Here is a 19,272-nt window from a genome sequence, read left to right as displayed (position 1 = left end):
CGGCTGGCGTTTCGACCTCCCCGTCCGCGCTTTGCGGCTGCGTGGCGGGTTGGGGGGCGGGGAAGATGTCTGAGCGGGGAGAAGCCCCGGCGGCGGCATCGGCGGGAGCTGGGGGTGAGATGCCGGCGAAGAAGCAGAAGCTGAGTAGCGACGAGAACAGCAACCCCGGGGACCTGTCTGGCGACGAGAACGTGAGGCCGGGCAGGGGAGTAGGCGGCCTGCAATTGAGAGGGGAGGGGGGAAAAGGGGGGAAGGGGCGGTGAGGCGGGAGCGCGCGCGCGGCGGCCGCGGGGCCTCGCGCCGGGGGCGGGCGGGAGCGCTGAGCGGGGAGTGGGGGACGGACGGACCGACCTCCCGGGCCCCGCTGTGAGGGGCCCTCCCGGCCCGGCCCCTTCGGGTGTCCCGCGGTCCGTGGTCTCGGTTTAATCCCACCGGGACGCATCCCGGGAGGGAGAAGGGATGGGGGTGAAGAGGGAGGCGGGGGTGTCAGCCCGTCCGCCTCAGTCCGGCGGTCGCCCCTTCGGGCGGGCCGTTAGAAGAGAGGCCCCGGTGGGAGAGCCAGGAGTGGGGATGGGGTAAAGACACCCACTTCTTCTCCTCCACGTGGGTGAGAGAGAATTTGAGGCCCAAACTCTAAGCGGACTCCGAAGTTCCCTTCAAAACGTCAGAGTTTTTTTTTTTCTTCTATTTTTTTTGGCTTTAAACCAGCAAAATTTCCCACCCTTCTTGCAGTTCTGTGACGTGTGGCTTTGCCAGCACGCCGCAGGTTAATATGCAGCATAAATGTATGCGTGCAGCCCTTTGGTGAATGAGGAAAATGAGGAATAAGGGGTAGCGCACATAAGCTTCAGTCAGCAGAAGGCGGCGGTGGGGCTGAGGGCTGTAATCTTATGTTAGCCTTACATCTAGTGCTAGAACAAAGGTAATCTGGTTGAAACAGCGTAGTTTGATACTTGAAAATCAAACAATCTGAGCTATCTGGCAATCATGCTGATTTAGGCTAGGTGATCCAGCTCTGGAAGGGGGGGGCTTGGACTAGATGATCTTTTGAGGTCCCTTCCAACTCCCAGCGTTCTGTGATTCTGTGATTTTATATAGTTAGCGGTGGATGTTATTTGACTATCGGCTGTACAGAGTGTGGGGTTTTCTTCTGGTTAGAGCATTATTCAGATAGTGAGGAATCTGGACTACATCCCACCATGTGGAAGTGCCACTTGTGAGGTGACAGGCAGGTTCGAGGTGTGTCCGTATCACTGCTACTGATTTTTTTTTTTTTTGCTACTCAGTGGTGTTTGTGAATCCAGGTGTAATCTGGTGATAAAGGCATTCAGGTTTGCTTTGGTGTCTGTTGTAGGCTATCAGTGTCCAAAGGGTGTGAGCAGTCTGGTTATTGAAAATGTGGCCTCAGTGGTAAAAGTGCACCCTTTTCGAGAGTTGGTTACTGGACTCAGCTACTCCTGAAAGACCAGGACTCTGCTTAAATTTGGCATAATAGTCTTGATTTGGAAAAAGGATGTGTTTTGTTACATCAGTATCCTGGATAAAAACTTGTCAGCTATATTTTGCTCGTATCATACCAGGTACCTGGTGTTCTTGTATTGACGGTACCTGACTAGTCTAGAGAAAACTTCAGGCTTGTGAAGTATTATAGGCTAGCCAGCACACCTGGGAGGTGAGAATTTGCCAAGCTCTGAAGATTTTTAGAGTGAAGAGAAGAAACTGAACAACTTAGAAATTGTTAAACTCAGTTATGTGTTTCAGGGGAGGGTTTGCCCTTTTAGGAGTGCAATATGAGGAGAATGATTCCAGGTTTGGACAGTTCACTTATGGGCTTTTGTGTTGTCTTTCCTTCTTTTCCTCCTCTCGATGTCCTGATTTTTCAGGGCTGTTGGGCAGCTGAAGACTGTTGTACCTCTGCTGGCTTCTGATCATACAGATATGAAACTGGGACAAAGAATGAGTGTTTGGTGGGAATTGGTGTATTAATGTTTATAGTTGACCTTATTCTGTATTTCTAGTGGAGTTCCTGTTGCAGCTGCATGCTTCATTTAATCTCCTCCCGTGACAGACTGTCAGCCTCTGTCTCCCTTAGTTCAGATCTAGTAATCTAGACCGTGATACGATTTGTTTTCCCCCAGTTATACTGATTGAAAGTGAACAAACTACCTTGCCAGTAAAAAAATGTTGTTTTTTAACAAGCTGAACTTACTGATACGGAAACACAGGATTGCCGTTTACGAGGCAGGTGAGATTGAAGTGTGCTGTGATGGGTGATGCAGAGAATAGAAATGTCCTTTTGAGTAGTGTTGTGCAGTCAGACTGCTTATAATTATTGTAGTGTCTGTTAATTGTCTGAAGCTGATCTAAAACTGCCTGGCGACTGGATGGGTTGTTTTGCACACTCCATTTTTCAGTTCTCCCCCACTCTTACCGTAGCCCTGGCTGCTGGTGATTGGACCTGTGTTGTATTAGCTGATCAGACAGCAAGCTAATTTCATTTTTTGTTTGCTTGGTTTTTCACATAACTTTTAGTTGAAGCAAGTGTCTGTAGGAAAGAGCAAGAGGGAGAGGTGAGACTTCCTCTTTTAGTGGCAGTGCTGACATTGCAGAAATCTGTGGTGCCTGATGCTGCCGAGGGTGTCCAGAAGTCTCTCAGAAGAGTTAGATTCTTGGTACGGCTAAGCATAATGCTTTTGCACGAACAACATCTTCCTTCAGTACTTCAGAAATACTCATTTTGTCTATGTCAATGATGTTTTCTAGGGAAAGCAACCAGTTTATCTTTAGACATTTTCTTAAGAGTGGCTGCTAGTGAGTGTTAAGAAGAAACTTCACTAGATTACAGTTCATGTCTCTCCCTTTTGGATTAGTCCTTGTGTGACTCATGTTCTGTTTCTAGGGAGGAATGCTATTATGCTGGTAATAATGTTATTTAGGTTCACGTATTTAAATCTAAGCCCTAGGAGATTCTCTGTTCTTGTGGAGAAGGAAAAAGTGAAAAGGCCAAGTGCTGCAAAGCTAGTTGGATTTGTACAGGAGTTAATGATTTCTTTATTACATTCTGTGTAATTTGAATGTTTTCAGGATGATGCTGTTAGTATTGAAAGCGGTACTAACACTGAACGCCCCGATACACCAACAAACACTCCAAATGCTCCCGGAAGAAAAAGCTGGGGAAAAGGAAAATGGAAGTCAAAAAAGTGCAAATATTCCTTCAAATGTGTAAATAGCCTAAAGGTAGGTGCTATGTGTAAGCTTTAACATGGGAATGCTGGGTGCATCTTGCTGGCAGTGGTGTTAATGAGACAGCATCAGGACAGATACTTTTAACTACTTGTATACAATTGTGTTGCGTGGTCATTTGAAGAACGTACATTTCTTTCTTGGAATGGCTGAAGTTTTGAAGAAAAAGGATAATGTGAGATAGGAAACAATAGGTAGTGCTGCACTTAACCCATTTTTTGTGCAGGTTTGCAAAGCTGTGTGCGATATGTTATAGTTATGTATTTCATTGAAGCTGTAGTTGCTTGAGATAAAGATAAGAAACTGAGTAAACAAATTAAACTAAAACAAAACCTATGACAACTTGATGCAAAGCATGCAGAACTTCCACAGGTTTTTGTTGTTTGTTTGGTTGAGTTTTTTCTTTCTACTGAAATGTATTTAAAAACCAAAACAAACCAAAAAACCAACCCAAAATCTTGGAGTTGATTTTCCTTACGCTTATCAGATCAGATATTTTCTATCTTCTGGCAATTGCCATAAACACTATATAGTGCAATTTAATTAATTTATTGTAAGGATTGTGATTTATGTGTTTGCACTTGATCTAGGTCATAGTTATCATCCCACATAATGTGGGATGTGGATTCATGGTCTTTACTCCCTGTTCTCGTGTTTTTAAGGTTATTATTTTCTTCTGTACTGCTGACAGACTATGGTGAAATGAATGAATTTTCTCTTTGATACTTTTTCACTGTCAGGATGTTGTTCTTTCATTCCCCAGCCTTGTGTGGGATAATTGTGTGGCAAAAGCTCTAAGTGTGCCATCTGATCTGATTTTTATAAGACTTCTAAATAAAGGAAAAAATGCTTATGGAGCAAGAGGGGAGTTTTGTTAAGCTTTATATTTAGTTTAAGAGAGGATGTGTGCAGCTCTGTAGTGGGTATTTTCTGCAGACTTGCTTTAAGAGGTTTTTGTCATTCCCCCCACTTAACTGTTTGGCTGTGCCGATGTAGCTGTTTTTGAACTTTGCCTCTCTGCAGAGCTAGGGCAGCTGAGCGGGAGGGGATGAGAAGTTTGCAGTGTGGAAGCCTGGGAGAGGAGCTTTGCTACTGGAGAAATTGTGATACAAAATTATCTGGAAGCAAGTTAATCTTCATGTGGGTTTTTTTTAAGTATAAAAATTACCCTTAGTCCTTTCAGGGTGTAGGAGGAAGGGAATCTCTTTCATTTTCACCTGGGTAGGCAGCTGTTCCTGTGATTCACATGAGTCGCCCCCGCAGGTAGTGCTTATTGTGGCTTCATGTCATGCTTCAAACACAGGAGCAGGCCTTTTGGCACCGAAACATTTAACAAGTTCTGGGTTTTGCTAAGCGTATTTGTTTTCTGTCTGCAGACCAAAATATTCCGAAGTAGTTAGTGTTTTTCAAGTGCCTTCTGAGAAAACAAAACAGCCCCTCACCTCAGATTTAACCCAGGCCCCACTGTAGGGTGACCCTATGACGTCCCTGACTTCTGTGGATTTGGATCAGGGCCTGGGAACAGAGACTTGTGCAAGTGGAATCAAGCTGTGAGGGACTAAATGTAGCGTTTCAGCTAAGTGGAATATTTTTAGTATCTTTTTTTTCTCCTCATCTCTCTTTGAACTGAAATTAATGCTAATAATAATAAATGCGCATGTTAATACAAAGACTAGGCAGTAGCCACATTTGGTAACTCCTTTTTATTTCATGTTTGAGGAAGCCTCTCTTTTTTTCTGATCCTCCATACGAATTTTGCAGATGTAAACTCTAATGATTGAATGATGGATAGCTTTAGAAAGACATTTGTGACTCTCTGCATATCACATCACATATCCCTTAATTTATAGTCTTTGAACTATGTGGTAAGGTGCATGTACTGAAATTAATGAAAAGTCAACGTGTTTTAAAGACATTATAAATGACGTGGTTTTCCACTTTCCAACTGCTGCTTTTCCCTCTTACTTTACTTTTTACTTTTTTTCCTCGGGGAAGCAAAGATATACGGCATTACCATCCACTTTGAATGTTAAGTGGGTATGATTCAGCTTGAAAAAGTCGATGCTTGCTAAATATGCTTTTTAAACACTACCATGGAAGTTATTACGAGTGAAATTTAAGCATCAGGAAAACAAAAATATAACTTGGATAATGACAGGATATAAAAAACGCCCATTTGTTTTCTTTTTGCAAGAAGGTAATAAGTTACTGTAAGGTGTACTGAAAAATCTTTTTCTGTGAGCTGAATGAAAATGAAGTTTATAAGTGAGCATATAGAGCAAACAAACACACATCCTACCTATATCCATATATGTTCTGTTTATAGATCTTCCAACAAAGAATTGTGTGTATTCTGCTTTGAGGCACTCCTTTTAAAACAATACCACCACTTGCACAGTTGGGTGTTGTCTCATCTTCTCCTCACAACCACGCGCAAGACTAGCTTGTTGATGTGGATAGGAGAGGTAACTAAAACCTGGGCCAGTAATGCCTTGTTTCCACTTTTGGGAACTGGAAATGCATGTGGTCAGTCGCTTCCTCGCTGGCAGCGTGGGTGACAATGTATTAAAAGTGTTTCTGTGGGTGTTTATTTTCTGTGTTGGCATAACATACGCTTCACTGCCTTCAGTCTAAAACCAGGTCTAGTCTTATTGTCTGACTGAGCCAGAGCTGGCATTGAGTGAGTAAGGGAAGATCTAGCCATTGATTCTTTATATATTTGTTTTTGTAATGATTGTAGATCTGTTTTCTCCTCTGTCTTCATTCTCTGGTGCATGATGAACCCAAGTGCTTTAGGTTTGGTGCCCTTTATTCGTACCAGGGTCAGGATGGCATTTCACAATTCTACTGGGTCAAACTTCTGTCTGTACAAACCAGTGGTCAGATTTGCGTGACATACTCGGCACCTCAGGATAACCATAATATGGAGCACCTGAGTGTAATGTTTTTAAAAACTTGCTTCGTTGTATAGCATTTGGGACAAAAATTAGTATTAGCAAAATATTAACAGCCCTGAGTGAAAGGACTTGAAGGGTACTCATGGATGAGAAGCTGGACATGAGCCATCAATGTGCATCTGCAGCCCAGAAGGCCAACCCCATCCTGGGCTGCATGAAAGGAGGTGTGGCCAGCAGATCAAGAGAGGTGATTCTGCCCCTCTGCTCTGCTCTGGTGAGACCTCACTGGGAGTACTGTGTCCAGTTTTGGAGCCCTCAGCACAATAAGGACATGGATGGACCTGTTGGAGTGTGTCCAGAGGAGGGCCGCAAAAATGATCAAAGGGCTGGAGCACCTCTCTTGTGAATATGGATTGAGGTTCTATATAAGGTTCTGGAAGGACCTTATAGCAGTCTTCCAATACCTGAAAATTGTTCTTCCCCCAGAAGGCTGGGGAAGAATTGTTCATGAGGGCATAGGACGATGGGTATGGGTTTAAACTAGAAAAGGGGAGATTTATGTTGGATATTAGGAAAAAGTTCTTCACTATGAGGGTAGTAGGTCATGGGAACAGGTTGCCCAGAGAGGTAGGGAGGCCCCATCCCTGGAGATGACTTGACCAACCTGATCTAGTGAAGATGTCCCTGGTTACTGCTGGTCTCTTCTCACCTAATGCATTCTATGATTCTAAAATAGTTATGTGCTGTCTCTGACCAGTGAGGATGATGGTAGTTTAAATGAGGTGAGCATAACATCCTCAAGATACCTTAGTGACTTCCTGCAGGAGCCTCTGCCTGACTCCTTCATCCATGAAACACCAGGAAAAAACTGATGTGTACGGTCAGGGTCTTGGAGGCTGTAGCACTCGATGTGAGGAAGTAATGCAGATGATGTAAGTAGTCTAAAGACATTTATCTTGCACAGTAATTTTTCCAGGGAAATACGTTGTCTTTGAAAAAGCTTACTAAATACTTGAGGTATGTACTCAGATACAGACACAGGAGATAGCCCTCTGTTGTATCTCTCTACTTAGTATGTATCAGCCTAATCCTAGTTACAAAATCAGAAACCTCACTCAACTTATGCTGGAAGTTCTCCCTCTGTCTTGAGGGAGGAAAACATCTTTCTCTTCACTTTCCCTATTTCACTAAATTTATCAGAGGCAGTGTGCATAACAAAGAACAAAATTATTCCAGAAAAACAAGTGCAAAATCTACTATGTCTCTGTAATAAAGCAGTAAAAATCTATGCATTTTCCCTGTGCTACCTTCATCCAATATGTCAAAAGTCCTCAGTATCACCAGCATGAAACTCTTATACAGAAATTCAAAACCAACTAATTATTAGTGGGATTTTTTTTAAGTATTCTGCACTTGACCTCTCAGCCGTTCTCTTCAAGGAAGACTTAAGTACACTCAAAAAATAAACCTAGAAAGTAAAATTAATAACTTCATTGTACACTAAAAATCACAGCTTTGTGTGTGCAACTTTTGGCATGCAGTTTGCCTTATTTTTCATCTCCAATTAAACTCTAATGCTGAATACCTGCTTTTTCCTTCTGTCAGGGGGTCACTAATAACCTTGATACTTTTCCCTTTGCTAATATCCCGCATCCCTCAACACAAAGCCACCGGTCTGTCCTTTCATGTTATGATAGGTAATACTTTGACTTAAACTTTGAAATACTCTTTTTAATCTGTATTCAACTTTGAAAGTTCTTACCTCTCTAAGAATTGCAGGAGGGCATTCATCTCTGAAAGATTTTTCTCCCTTCTCTTTCCAGCTCTTCTAGCTAGGCCTGTTAGTTTCTGCATTTCTCAGTAAATAATGGTATTTTAAATTCTTCCAGACTTACTTTTCTGAGTAGTGTTGGGCTCCCCACCCATACCCCCTCCTCAGATTTATTCTTTGGTTCTTGGATAGGCTGGAGCTGCCAGGGCTAGTGTTTGGTGCTGTCTCTGAAGCACTGCCATTCGAAAGCTGCTTAACAGCCATCATGAGACACTTCCTTCCTGCCTGCGCTGTCCCAGACAGTCCCCTGTGGGGAGGCACTTTAATGAACATTATTCTTACTGAAAACATCCTGTCAGGACAGGCCAAAATACTGTTATCAATTATTAACAAGCACCACCATATTCATCACAATTCATAAACATAGCTGCTTTTATTTTTCCCCCTCTATCGAGACTGATGTAAGCTGTATAAAAATAATACTTGGCATTTCTGTGGTAACCGTGGAGGCAATATGAAAACACTTTGTGGACATGAACTTTGCAGCAGCATTGTGACATGCTGAAGGGAGTTTGTCATGCCTGTGATAGAGTTGCAAGATATAACTGCTGTAAGAGTTAAATGTGGCCCTTCTCCAGCCTTTTACCAGTGTAATTCCTGTCTGTCTTGATAATTCTCATCTGTGAAGCTGTAAATCCTTGTGTGGAAGTAATTATAACAATATAAAAAATATATAGATGTGACCTTAGATGCAGAGGTTGCCTTTGTTGATAATTGCAAAACAAAGTAGCAGTGCTGTAAATATAACTAACTCAGGAGTTCTGCCAGTTTCTGGCTGTAGCTGTGAGACAACATTTTTTTGAAGTGTGGGGGAGAAAGAGATAACTTGGAGACAGCCAAGTTCAAATGTGATGTTACAAAATCATTCTTTTTATCTGTTTGCTATCTGAAATTATACTGGATGTGCACCCGGTGTTTTCAGGAGGAAAACATATCAATTAAACTGTTTACCACCATAGCTGAATTTCCACATTGCTTGTGGGGTTTTCTTGGGGGTTTTTTTTGTTGCTTCTAACCTTACTTTACATCTACAGGAGGACCACGGCCAGCCTTTGTTCGGAGTCCAGTTTAACTGGCACAGTAAAGAAGGCGATCCTCTCGTTTTTGCCACTGTAGGCAGCAACAGGGTGAGTAATCTGGTTTTTCCCTGTGGTTCTGCCTGTGTTCTTTTTTCCCACCAACCCCTTTACCTGTGTTTAGTACAGACACAGGGTATTTCGTATAGAAAGCTTTATTTCTGGGGTGTGTAGCATGTGTTATCTGAGAGAGTTGCCTCCTTTGGATTGTTTTAAGAAATCGTGTGTTAGCTATTTGAGAAGTAGCTTCTTAGAAAAGAAAAAATCCTTCAGTAATACAAAAATGGGATAAGGAAAATGGGTGCATAAATGTATCTTCTCACTAAAATTGCTTCTCTTAGATGTTATTGTTTCCAAAAGGCTGTATGCTCTAAAATAAGATGAGACGTGTCTTCAAGGATGCCAAGCAGTTTGGTAGCTAAATTAGTGGCCTGTGTGGAGTGAATTTACAGGCTTTTTCTGAAGAAGGATCTGTGTCATTTCAGTCTTGAAAATAACTCCTGAACTGCATTCTATAGAAGTGTTGTGAATAAACAAGAGACTTTTAATTTCTGGGTTTGTTCTACCTGGCAGTTACCCAAAGGACTAAACTAAGATTAAACAAAGTATCAGTAGCTCCTTAAAAGACCCAAGTCATGTTAGAGATGGCTGTGGTAACTTAATTTCAAATAGGAGCTTAATCTGACTAAGCCAATTCAAGTACTGGATTTTAATATCTGGGAAGGGTTGCTGACAAGTCCTGGAGTGGTGCTTTGCTGAGGCTGCTCTGACCATTCTTTTATCAGACCATTTCCATCTGTTGGAAACACACAGATGAAGGATGAAATCTATACCATAAAGGTGTGTTACCGCTCCCTGTCAGGAAGTGAATCCATAGATGTGTGTGATTTCCTTCTGAAATATTACAAGTAAGCAGTGATCTGTCCTTTCTTTTTCCTTTCCCCTCCAGGTTACTTTATATGAATGTCATTCCCAAGGCGAGATCCGTCTGTTGCAGTCCTATGTGGATGCTGATGTATCCTTTTAAGTTAAAAGGCCACTTGTTTGCTTCCTCTATATGAAAAAATGAAGAGACTTTGTAGGAAAAAGCATGTAACAGTTTTTGCTGTGATTTAATACTTTGGCACATTCCTTATGTTAGGTCCAAGTCTTACCTCTTTCCAACATCCTAGAGTCCCTCCTATTGAAATAATATTAGAAATACAGACTCATGGAACATGCAGTATTAAAATATTTGAAAACTGATTCTCCTTCAGTTTAATCTTCCCAACACTAATATTTGTGTAATCTTTCACATTCACTGCTTTACCAGTGGTCTTGGCTTACTGGAAAAAAACTTAGGTTTAAAACCTAAGAATTAGGTTGTATGGTCTGAAGTGGTAATAACTTGTGTTGATCATTTGCATCACACAAGTCAGTAGCTTGTGAATTCAGTCTTGATTCATCCACATTTTGTTCCTAATCGGTGGATGTTTTGGAGAAGGAGTTTGAAAAGTCATGCCAGGAAGGAGAACGTGTTCCATATATATTGTGGAACAGAAATGAGGAAACTGGCATCAATAGAAAAGACAGTGATGCATATATTTGCAGATGCATAATCAAATGTATCTTTTTCTTATTGGGCCCAGAAGACACACCTGGACACTTGCATAATATAGCAACAAATTTGCTCTAATCACATTAGTTAAAAAAAAAAACCCAAACAACCCAAAGCCTCCTGTTTCTTCTGTGTTCCTTAATGTAACATGTTGTAGGCAGATGAAAATTTCTATACCTGTGCGTGGACGTATGATAGCAATACAAGCCATCCCCTCCTGGCTGTGGCAGGGTCCAGGGGTATTATTAGGATAATTAATCCTATTACAATGCAGTGCATAAAGGTGAGTGCTGAGAACTTCAAGATACAACTTGTGATTCAGTAAGGCATGAAACTTATGTCTTCTAAATACATGTAAACGTGAGGGAAAATGATAACTTGGTCTCTGAATTCTATCCCAGCACTACGTGGGCCATGGAAATGCAATCAATGAACTGAAATTCCATCCAAGAGATCCAAATCTCCTTTTATCTGTAAGCAAAGGTGAGGAAAAACCCCTCTTTTGTTTTTGTATAAATCAGGATACTTTGGATTGGATTTTGGTCTTGAAAATGGCCAAAACCTCCGTGACCTTTTATTTTTTTTATGAATGGCACTGAACAAGTTTACCTTTAAAGTCTAGAGCAAATCTTGCTCATTTATGGCTATATCTCTTGTATGTATTAAATCCATGGCCTACAATAACCATAACTCCACTTGTGGTGCAAAGGGATTGTGAACAGTGCGGCTTTTAGGAAAGAAGAAGCCTGAGCATTGCGGCTGCTCTTAACTTTCTAACAGTTAATTCTTTCTTTTCAGTTGTTGAAGCATGTTGCCATCTAGTGGGGAGATCTGAATGTCGCAGACAGCACAATCATGGGGAAAACTTCATTCTCTGCTGCTCAGGAGCAGCTCTGACTTTGACTTAAAAAAAATACATTAGTGAAGGGAGAAGTGAGGTTTTGGTATGGTGTCTTATGTCTTGTTCAGAACATATAAACAGTCACCACTTCCTTATCTTGACTGTTCTGTTAAGTAAGGGAATAGTTGATCTCCTGCAAGAGTGAGCCTTCGGGAGCGCTCGAGTTGGGAATGTTCACATTAGGGGACTTTTGACTTTAGCCCCCTAGTAATGTGTGTTACTGGTGAAGCTACAGGAGAATAGGAGTTGGGAACCTCTATGATTCTTGCAACTCTCAGGTTTGCGCTGTTGCTCTGTAATGTTGAATTTCTTGAGGTCTGCATATTTTCTTAGGTTCTCTTTTTAATAGCATTGTGACATCAGCCATAGTGTAAGTTTTAATGTTCAATCTCAGGACCAGGTACTATCTCTGAGAAGGTGTGAGGCAAGAGAATATTGAGGTCTCAGAACTGCTTGGCTGAGTGATGAGTAGAAAAAGAGGGAAATATTTGGGACTGAGTGGCCTTCCAGCTGGTGTTGCTGTAATTCAGTGCAGGGTACTTGTGGAATCCAAAAAGGAAATGCACTAGAGGTTCCTATTTCCACATGGGATCTACACACGGGATCCACAAGAGGATCTTCATTAGAAATTGTTAAAACTCTTTAAACAAGTGTATTAGGCTAATTGGTTTTGGAATATATATGCTTTATAGAAAGTTCCTCCGTTTCCTATGGTTCATGGTTCATAAATAATAGTATCTCACAGGTTAGGAAAATGGAAAATTGAAATTTCTCTGTTGTAAAAATGGCCAAAAGGAATTAAAACATTTTCTAACATATAAAATTGTTTTTGAGATAAGACTGAATAAAACCATATTTGTCCAAGATGATATTCTTTGCTTTTCATGTGATCTAAAAATCCAAGTGTATTTTTGCTAGGAGCTGGCCCTAGGGGCGGGGGGTGGGCTCACTTTCCCAATTACAGAATTACTCTTAATGGCAGTTTAGCTGTAATGGCATTTTTAGCTGATGCAGTTCCTTTGTTTCTAACAACTGAAGAAGAATCAAGTGCCTTTTTGATGTTTACATGAACACCTGTTATTGAAAGTGGTTAAGCTGAAATATATTATATGTACGTATAAAAAGCAGCATGTAATTTTATTTGTTCTTTATAGATCATGCATTGAGACTGTGGAACATCCAGACAGACACGCTGGTTGCAATATTTGGAGGAGTAGAAGGGCACAGGGATGAGGTGTTAAGTGCAGTAAGTGGAAGACTGGGGCAGTGATTTAGATTTACCAAGGGTAGTGAGCCCACAATATGCAACTTTTTATCCTCTTGTGCACTGTTTTGATATTATACCTACTTAAAAAAAACCCTGAAGTGCATAAATACTGTTTTAAGGGGATAGACAAGTTTAAATCTAAGGGCATTTGATTGATCTGGTCACCTCTCAGTATACAGGACAGGTGTTCACTTTGTGTTTCAGTAACTAGTTTCTCACAGTGCAGCCTAGAAATAAACAAAACAGAGCTCGGTGGGGCTAGAAAGAGTAAAAAGCTTTCATGATGGTCCCACTTTTGAACTTCTTGAGGTCTTACAAAGCCAAAGCAGCAAGAGCAAATAAACCTTGAGAGACATGGTAGTGAGGGAAAGGAGTTATTCCAGGTGAGTTATGCTGCTTTTCAGTGGCTATGAACAGACACTGGTACCCACCAAATACCAGCTAGAACAGTCGACTTCTAGTATGCTGCTCTTGAAGAACTGCTTCCGTTCCTGTTGTGTGACCTGAAAAGTGAGGGGTGCATCTATATAAACCTGGCACTGTATTATTCTCTTGTGGTTCTAAATAGTCATCACCCGTGTTGGAGCCCTGGACTTCTGCCAGAGTTGCTCCATAAAATGAAACCTAGGCAATTTATTGAGGGTGGAGCAATAGCAGTAGATTTTGTCAGTGCTGTTCAGTATGCTTCTCTTTCTTGAGAGAGTAAATGTAATTATTAAGATACTGTGCTGCTTTGCAGTGAGCAGGATTGAGCTGTTAGTATTTTTCTCTTTGAATTATGCAGTTTTACTGCATTCTTAGTGCATAAAATGCTGGTTTAGTGGAAATTATGGAATAAAATCTGAGTCATTATAATGCAGCTCAGACTGGGGGTGCTCAAAATTATTTCATATACATAGGATTATGATCTACTCGGTGAAAAAATCATGTCCTGTGGGATGGATCACTCTCTAAAACTCTGGAGAATTAATTCCAAGAGAATGATAAATGCCATCAAAGAGTCTTATGAGTACAACCCAAATAAAACCAACAGGTATGTTGTCTTCACCCTCTTGGCTGTCTTTGCGAAACATGAATATTCTCACCAATGGCCCAGGTTAATTCCTATCCAAATTGGGGGTTCTTGGGGATTGTGAGTGACATATGGATTGTTCTGGATGCTGAATCTCTCTAGATAATGTGTCTTACTGATGTGTCTTACTGAATTCAAATTTAAAGCCCTGACGCTTTTTTTTTCAAATAGTTTAATTATTTCATATCTCCATGACAAGAAAATGCATGGAAATCTCTATCATTCTTAGTCAAAGCTTGTTTTTCACTATGTTTTAAGATGTCAGTGGCTTTTCTTTGTCTCACTTCAATATTTCTAGGAGGGAATCAAATCTAATGAGAGCAAACAATGTTATATTGGGTAGTTGCTACTAATTACTGTGTCTGTGATCTGACTGTGGGGTGGGGACAAAACTGTTCACGTAGTAGTAACCTTAATTTCTATCATTTTCTGACCTGACCCCAGATCCAATAAATTGTCAAGTAGGCATAGTGATGAGATACATGATAGATAAATCCTCCTTTTATGAAGTTCATCAGTTTTTTAGTCTTAACTTCCACTTAAACTACTGAGAAAACTGAATTGTCTAAAACAGACTGAGCGTGTTCAGCAGTGAGATTAGCTGTGAAATACTCCTGCTTTTTTGGGTAATATTACCAAATATTAAATTATGCTTTTATTTGGTGCACTTTTCTATTTAACAGCCTAGATGTTGCAGCAACAGCAGCAGGAAAACTGAGCTTTAAATTAGATCTTGAAGTATTTGGCAATGGAAGCTGTATTCAGCATCTGAAGGAGGGGTTTTGTTTGTCTCTTCAGAGTCTTGTACAGTGGGAAATCGTATTTCATTAGGAATAAGGGTGAAAAGAAGGACTGTTGCCATTATTTAAAAAAAATCAAACAACAAAGCAACACACAAAATCTGTTTTGTTATAAAACTGTTCAAGTGACAAAAGACAGAGGCCTGCCCTTTCAGCATTGAGCTATCTTAAAACTGACAGTTAAAAATTAGACTCGTGCTTCTGTGTTTCTCTGAACCTCACTTGGCAATTTTCTCTGTAGGCCTTTTATTTCCCAGAAAATTCACTTCCCTGACTTTTCAACGAGAGACATACATAGAAACTATGTTGACTGTGTACGATGGTTGGGAGATCTAATTCTTTCCAAGGTAAAGTGGCAACTTTTTCAACTATATTACTCATATTTGCTTGTTTTGAGGATCTTAAAGAGATCCTAGAAGTGGGTTCTTTGGTTAACTTACCATGCTGTGTTAAATGACTTTATGGAGTGTATTGGGAATTTTATCAGCTGATAAAAACTTTATCCTGATTTTTATCAGGATGTAGGATGTACAAGCATCTCATACTTAAAAAGTAAAATTATTACTGCTGCTGTATCTCTGCTAAAAGTACAAGGATACCAGTAGACCAGAACCTGCATGGAATGTACAGAAAGAGAGGTTACAGATATGGGTGAGAGGTCACAGAATCACAGAATTACAGGGTTGGAAAAGACCTAGAAGATCTTTAAGTCCAACCATTCCTGTCCTAAGCTAAACCATATCCCTAAGTACCTCATCCACCCATCCTTTAAACACATCCAGGGAAGGTGACTGAACTCCCTCCCTGGGCAGCCCTGACAACTCTTCCAGTGAAAAATTTTTTCCTACCATCTAATCTGACCCTGCCCTGGTGCAGCTTTGTGCCATTTCCCCTTGTCCAATCTCCTGTCACCTGGCTGAAGAGACCATCACCCACCTCTCTACAACCTTCTTTCAGGTAACTGTAGGTGGTGATAAGGTTTCCCCTCAGCTTATTTTTCTCAAGAATAAACACCCCCAGCTCCCTTGGCCACTCCCTGTATGATTTGCCCTCCAGCCCCTTCCCCAGCCTGGTTGCCCTTCTCTGGACACACTCCAGGACCTCAATGTCCTCCTTATGGTGAGGAGCCCAGAACTGGACACAGTACTTGAGGTGCAGCCTCACCAATGCCGAGTACAGGGGCAGTACTACTAGCAGGGTCCTGCTGCTAAAGGGAGAAACAACGGTTCCTGTAAAGGAGTAAATTTTATTAGAGTGTTGTGTCCACTAGTAACATTGGCTTGCAGATAGTAAAGTTGGCAAGGCAGCTGCCTTGCTGCCAGAAAGTTGGTGCATGCATGGTCGAAGGGATCCTCAAACCCCAATCCAAATCAAAATGGTTCTAAAATCCAGGTTAATTTAAACTGCTCATGAGTGTGCCTGAGCACAACTGCTTGGCTTCATCCAGAGTGGGTAAGGGAGGGCTCCTGCAATCCCATTATCTGGCAAAGCTGTGAGGGCAGCAGGCCCCTGGCGATGGGCAGCGACGTGGTGTTGGTCGTGATCTAAGGTGAGAGATGTGAGAGTTTCAGTTGGATTTGTTTAATGTCACTGGGGAAGCTGCGAGATTAAAGGTTTGGTTATAATTGTAGTTAGACTGTTTTGAGCAGTATGAATTGTAAATATAGGTGACTTTTTTTCACTGTTTCACCCCAGTCTTGTGAAAATGCCATTGTGTGCTGGAAACCTGGCAAAATGGAAGATGATATAGATAAAATCAAGCCCAGCGAGTCAAACGTGACCATACTTGGGAGATTTGATTACAGCCAATGTGATATCTGGTACATGAGGTTTTCAATGGATTTCTGGCAGAAGGTATGTGTGAGCTGTGACTTGGCTGTATTTGAAGGCTGCTTTTCACTGATTCATATTTATCGACATGGGAAGTCTTGGCTCAGGTCATGTGAATTTTGAGAACAAGTATGATTTGCTACGTGGGGGCTTCATATGAAATGAGGACCTCCATATTTTTCATCCTGGGTTCTGCCTGATGGAAAAAGTTCCACCAAAGATACATTTATTTTCCCCTAAAGATATGTTTACTGATACCTTCCTCCCCACCTGCAGATGCGGACCATAAAGTTGGAGGAAGAAGGCAAAATTTACAGCATGTCCAACCCCACCAGCAAACTCACTGAGCCACTCATGTTCAGCTGATCGCAAATGATTCATCAGCTTGTAGAGCCTTTGTAAAATTTTTGACATCCATTCTTTGAGATGGTGTTTTAAAACTCCTGTATCCTCTGCTTTCTTTTAAAGATGCTTGCTCTGGGCAATCAGGTTGGCAAACTTTATGTTTGGGATTTGGAAATAGAGGATCCTCATAAAGCCAAGTAAGTACTTATTCTTTTCATTTTATTTTTGTTAAGACAGGGAGTTGGGGTATTTTCTCCTTTTTCCATTACTAATAGCTATATAAACTCTTTAACAGTAGTATTTACCTAGTAGTTACTAGGTAAATAAACACTCTGAGCCTCTGAAGGTTAACATTTCTTAGTTTTGTATGAATTATTATTTAAATTACAGTAGCACCAAGAGGCTCCAGTCATGTTATCTTGGGCACTGCTTGTAGATACTGTAAAAGACAATCTGTTTCTTAAAGGGCTTACAAAGTAATTAGTTGGGAAAATTACAAAGCAATTAAGAAAAGATGTGCTAGGTGGGTGTAGTGCATGACAAAGGAGAGGTGAAAGGAGGGAAAGTTTAGCTACCAGCTTGATGTGGAGAGAGCAGTGTGGCTGTCCAGTTCCTCTCCTGTGTGGCCAGGCAGTTTTACAGCATGTCTTTTATATTTATGTATAAATGTACACTATGTACATGCATTGTATTTGTGTCATAAACTATCTGCTTGTAGTTAGATACGTTTATATGTGTATGTTTGAGTGTGTGTATATATACACAGACATATGAAGTTCCTAAAAATGCTGCATCCTTTAAACACCCAATTACAGTATTTTACCCCTAACCAGTGGGAAAGAATGTTGATTATGAAGTCCTAAATTATGTGATTCAGTAAGCTTTAGTCAGTGCTTTAATGAAAACTGAGTGGCTGAGAAATGGCAGGGGAAAATGGAACAGGAAACAACTGCTTTCCCAAGGCCACATCTGGATACAAGATAGACCGCAAAGGGCATAATCTTGTTGCCCTTCAGTTCCTCCCAGGTCACATAAGTAGGAACACAAGTTCAGATTAAATATTGCAGCTGACTAATTTTCTTTTATTTCTAGGTGTACGACTCTTACTCATCCCAAATGTGTCGCTGCCATTCGACAAACCAGTTTTAGCAGGGATAGTAGTATCCTTATAGCTGTGTGTGATGATGCCAGTATCTGGCGCTGGGACAGACTACGATAAATCACCTTTTCTTAATTCAAAATAGAAGATATATTTTCAAATTATAATATAGTCTGTTAACTTGCTAGTACAGTAGATGCATTTAGTGTAGACTTCCTCGAAGGTTCAGCTGGCTGGTGCTGAACTTAGTGATGTTTACATTCTGTGTATTGTTCTGCTTGAAATTTGCTGCTTTTAATAAAAAGAAGTATTTTTGTAAAGTTTTCTGAATTGTCCACTTTAATTATTTCCTGCAGTGAGTTTTCACTTAGGACCCAGGACACTGCACATAAACACACTGTAACTTGCTGGCCATTTGCTGTGTGTGCTTGCAGCTTATTTGCACCTGAAAACCTACTGAGGCTATTGAATGCTGTCTGGGGACCACACAAAGGGAATACTATGCTTAGGAATATAATATAAATCAATGTTAAAAGGCTATTAAAAATATTTTAAAATAATTAGTTGTACATTGAAATTGATTAATTATTTAATAGTTTAAAAATGGAATGAGTTTTTCAGTTTCTGTTATTGATTTGGGGAGAACTTTACTGGCTTTTTTTTCTTTTTAATTCACATTGCTCTACTTTTTTGGATTCTGGCTGTTTAGTTCCTGCATTTATCTTAAATCAGAATTAGTTATTGGAAGTACATTTTAATTGCCTCTATTGTCAGTATTGCAAACAGCTGCATCAGTGGTTTACTTGCCCTAGCAATGGGGGGTAATGGATGAGATGGCAGACATCCTTAGCAGGGATAATCCCTGTGCAGAACACTAGTGCAACCTTGTCAGTGGGTGGTTGAAATGTTTGTCTTGTGGAAGTGGGCCAAGACATTGCACAATAGCTGGACGTACCTGGGTGAGGAATCACAGCACCATAGAGTGGTCTGTGTTGGAAGGGACCCCAAGGATCACACAGTTCCAAACCCCTGCCACAGGCAGGGCCACCAACCTCCAGGCCTGGATCTACACAAGGTTACCCAGGGCCCCATCCAACCTGGCCTTGAACACCTCCAGGGATGGGGCATCTACCACCTCTCTGGGAACTGTCTTTCATCTGAAGCATGCAGAGAAAAGACACTAAGCCACTCTTCATCCCAAAACAGGGCAGTGCAGCAGGAGGTGCTTAAAAAAGATAAAATGTCAATCTTTTGGGATAAGTTCTGTTCTCCTGTTTGTCGTCATTACCTCTGAGAGCACGAACATGCATGTGT

General features: G+C 41.0%; 1 protein-coding gene across 1 annotated transcript; it reads left to right on the top strand.

The window, feature by feature from the left end:
* The first annotated feature begins 59 nt into the window (after positions 1-59).
* On the top strand, positions 60-18,282 carry EED (embryonic ectoderm development). Its single transcript, XM_084266911.1, has 12 exons — positions 60-191; positions 3,085-3,237; positions 9,006-9,098; positions 9,997-10,062; positions 10,802-10,927; positions 11,046-11,127; positions 12,700-12,791; positions 13,712-13,845; positions 14,926-15,031; positions 16,380-16,538; positions 16,983-17,056; positions 17,952-18,282. Exons 1-12 carry the CDS (start codon positions 66-68, stop codon positions 18,076-18,078), a joined length of 1,338 nt encoding a protein of 445 aa, XP_084123037.1. The 5' UTR covers positions 60-65; the 3' UTR covers positions 18,079-18,282.
* The last annotated feature ends 990 nt before the right edge of the window (positions 18,283-19,272 follow it).

The sequence above is a fragment of the Gallinula chloropus genome (assembly GCF_964237585.1).
Source record: "Gallinula chloropus genome assembly, chromosome: 1".
NCBI lineage: Eukaryota > Metazoa > Chordata > Aves > Gruiformes > Rallidae > Gallinula > Gallinula chloropus.
This window is presented reverse-complemented; position numbering and strand designations above follow the sequence as displayed.